We start from the raw sequence: 2,234 nt of genomic DNA on the forward strand, positions 1-2,234 counted from the left end.
AGGCGCCAGCTGGAGACATGCCGGCACCTGCTCTGGGCCATTTGCAGTCTGGTACCAGCACGTTCCTCAGCAACTCCTCCTAATGCAAATTCTGCCTTCTTGTAAGAGTATGGCATCACGCAAAAGTGACTCAGGATTTCTTTTAGACAGTAAATTTCAAGGCAACCAATTCAAAACAGTATTTTCAGACACAAGTCTGACCAGGCCCTTCCCTGACCTGCACATAATTACCAGAGGCAGAGCCAAGGAGAACCAGCCATGCTCTGGAGCTCAGCAAAATTTTAACAAAAAGCATTTTTGTACGTCAACAGCAACAACCCTGAGCCAGGCTTTCACCGAGCTGCTCCACTGCAGAGTCAGTCCTCGCCTCCCTCGCTCCTTCCCTGCAGAAGACAACTCCCGACGGGCTTTTCAGCCCTTCTGACAATTTCACTTCATAAACTAAAACCCAGCTGGCTGGTCGACCATCAAAGCTCCAGCCTCAAACCCGAGCACTACGAAAAGCCTTCGAGAACACCACCTAAGCACACCCCATGGCACTGGGCTGACGCCCAAAACTCGGAAAAATTCCTGGACCCAAGCCCCGTGAAGTGTCTCCCGGCAGCCAAGCACTCACAGAGCTGTCTCCCTTCTTGGGCATCGCCGGCTTCCTGGGGAAGAGGATGAGCTTGGAGCGGTACTCCTTCAGCCTCTGCACGTTGGCCTGCAGGGACTCAGTAGATTTGTTGCGGCGCCGGGGATCTACAGAGATTCCAATAGTCCGGGCAAACTTTTTGTTAATGCCAGCGAGCTGAAGAAAGAGAGAAAAAGAGAGCACGACATCAGCACCAGACAGCTCGCACCAGCACCATGCTGCTGCCAGCAGCCGCGTCGGCGTCCGGGGTCTGACCAAAGGGCCCGCTAGCAGCGTGATGGACCAGCTGTGCCGCAGGCAAAGGCCGCCCCGGTGTATTTTAAAGCTTAAAATATTCCACAGACTTTAGTTTCTGCAGATGGAACCCACAGGTAATGATGAGGGTGAAGATTAGGTTCTGATGCACAAGGGATAGAAATTTCTGAAGTCAGCACGCAGGTAGCTCTGGTTCAGTGAATACCAGAAACTCCAGTAAAGAAGTATTTTTTGGTAACAACGTCCAACAAAAAATAATTTCGTTTTCTATTTAAATACGAACACCCACACCGCATACTGTTTGATATTCCACCATTATCCAAAAATTAAAGAAAAAATGAACTAATGAAGCAGCTGGCATACAGAGGAACAATTTGACTGCTTCAGCGCACTAATTCCACCGTTATAAATGTTTTAATTAGCTACTGAAGAGCACACAAGAGGCGAGTGGGGACGCCGGCTGCCTGCAAGCACCAGCGCTTGATGGGGCACACAGCGCGGGGACACGTGGGTGAGGGTTCCTGCAGTCCCCCCACTCCCCGATCCAGTCGCAGCTCCTCAGCTGGGCACGCCCAGGAAGGTCAGCGAGAACAGTTTCCAAAGAGGACACCAAGCGTTTCCCACGGATTTTATGCATCCCTAGATCAGCAGCGATCTGCAGGAGCAGCAGCACCGCTCCCCTTCCCCACACTGCAGCCCCTGCTTCTCTCGGGAACAAGGTGAGCACAGTTTAGTTGGTCCAATGTGTGAAGAGGTTTGCACTGGCCAGAATTTTCTGTATTAGAAGAGATGTGTTTCACGAAGAAACTAAAGAGTTTAATGAAGCACGTAAAGAAAAGGCCAGATCAGTGATTTCCACGCTCCTGCAGAGCCAGCGTCAGCAGACACCTTGGCCAGTCATTCACCACCTACACAGTCAGGACAACTAAGTTCACACTCGGCTTTCGGGGTTGGGATCACCTCCCTGTACTTACTTTAAGCTCCTCCAGGCTGAAGCCTCTACCAGCACGAACTTTTTTGTGGTATCTGATGGTCGGACACCTCACGATAGGTCGAATGGAAACCCCGGGCGGGGGGGCGATTCGCCGAGCCTTCGCCTGGCGGGCCTTCCTCCTGCGAGGTAGGAGAGCGGTGAGCGAGGAAACGTTGGCTGCCGGGTGACCTCCCGCGAAGGCACACAGCTCAGGCGGGGCGCGCTCCCGGCAGTCATCAGACAGACAAGGGTTCGAGGGAATCAGCACAGAGGTTCAGCGATTCCGGAGATTTTCTCATCACTTGACTGCAGCGCCAACTGCCTGACCCCCACCGGAGCCCCCCGGGGAGCTCCCACTGCAGCCCCGAAGCT

General features: G+C 53.1%; 1 protein-coding gene across 1 annotated transcript in view; it reads right to left on the reverse strand.

Moving 5' to 3' along the window:
• The window catches only part of RPL13 (ribosomal protein L13), a gene marked incomplete at both ends in the record, with an annotated part of 3,296 nt that extends 1,294 nt beyond the window's left edge, over positions 1 to 2,002 (reverse strand). The window contains 2 exons of the mRNA XM_009871256.1: positions 617 to 790; positions 1,864 to 2,002. Of these exons, the coding sequence (XP_009869558.1) occupies positions 617 to 790; positions 1,864 to 2,002 (313 nt within the window). The remainder of the gene's footprint in view (positions 1 to 616; positions 791 to 1,863) is intronic.
• Positions 2,003 to 2,234: the final 232 nt, after the last annotated feature.

Source organism: Apaloderma vittatum, unplaced genomic scaffold (genome assembly GCF_000703405.1).
Source record: "Apaloderma vittatum isolate BGI_N311 unplaced genomic scaffold, ASM70340v1 scaffold6856, whole genome shotgun sequence".
NCBI classification, from domain to species: domain Eukaryota; kingdom Metazoa; phylum Chordata; class Aves; order Trogoniformes; family Trogonidae; genus Apaloderma; species Apaloderma vittatum.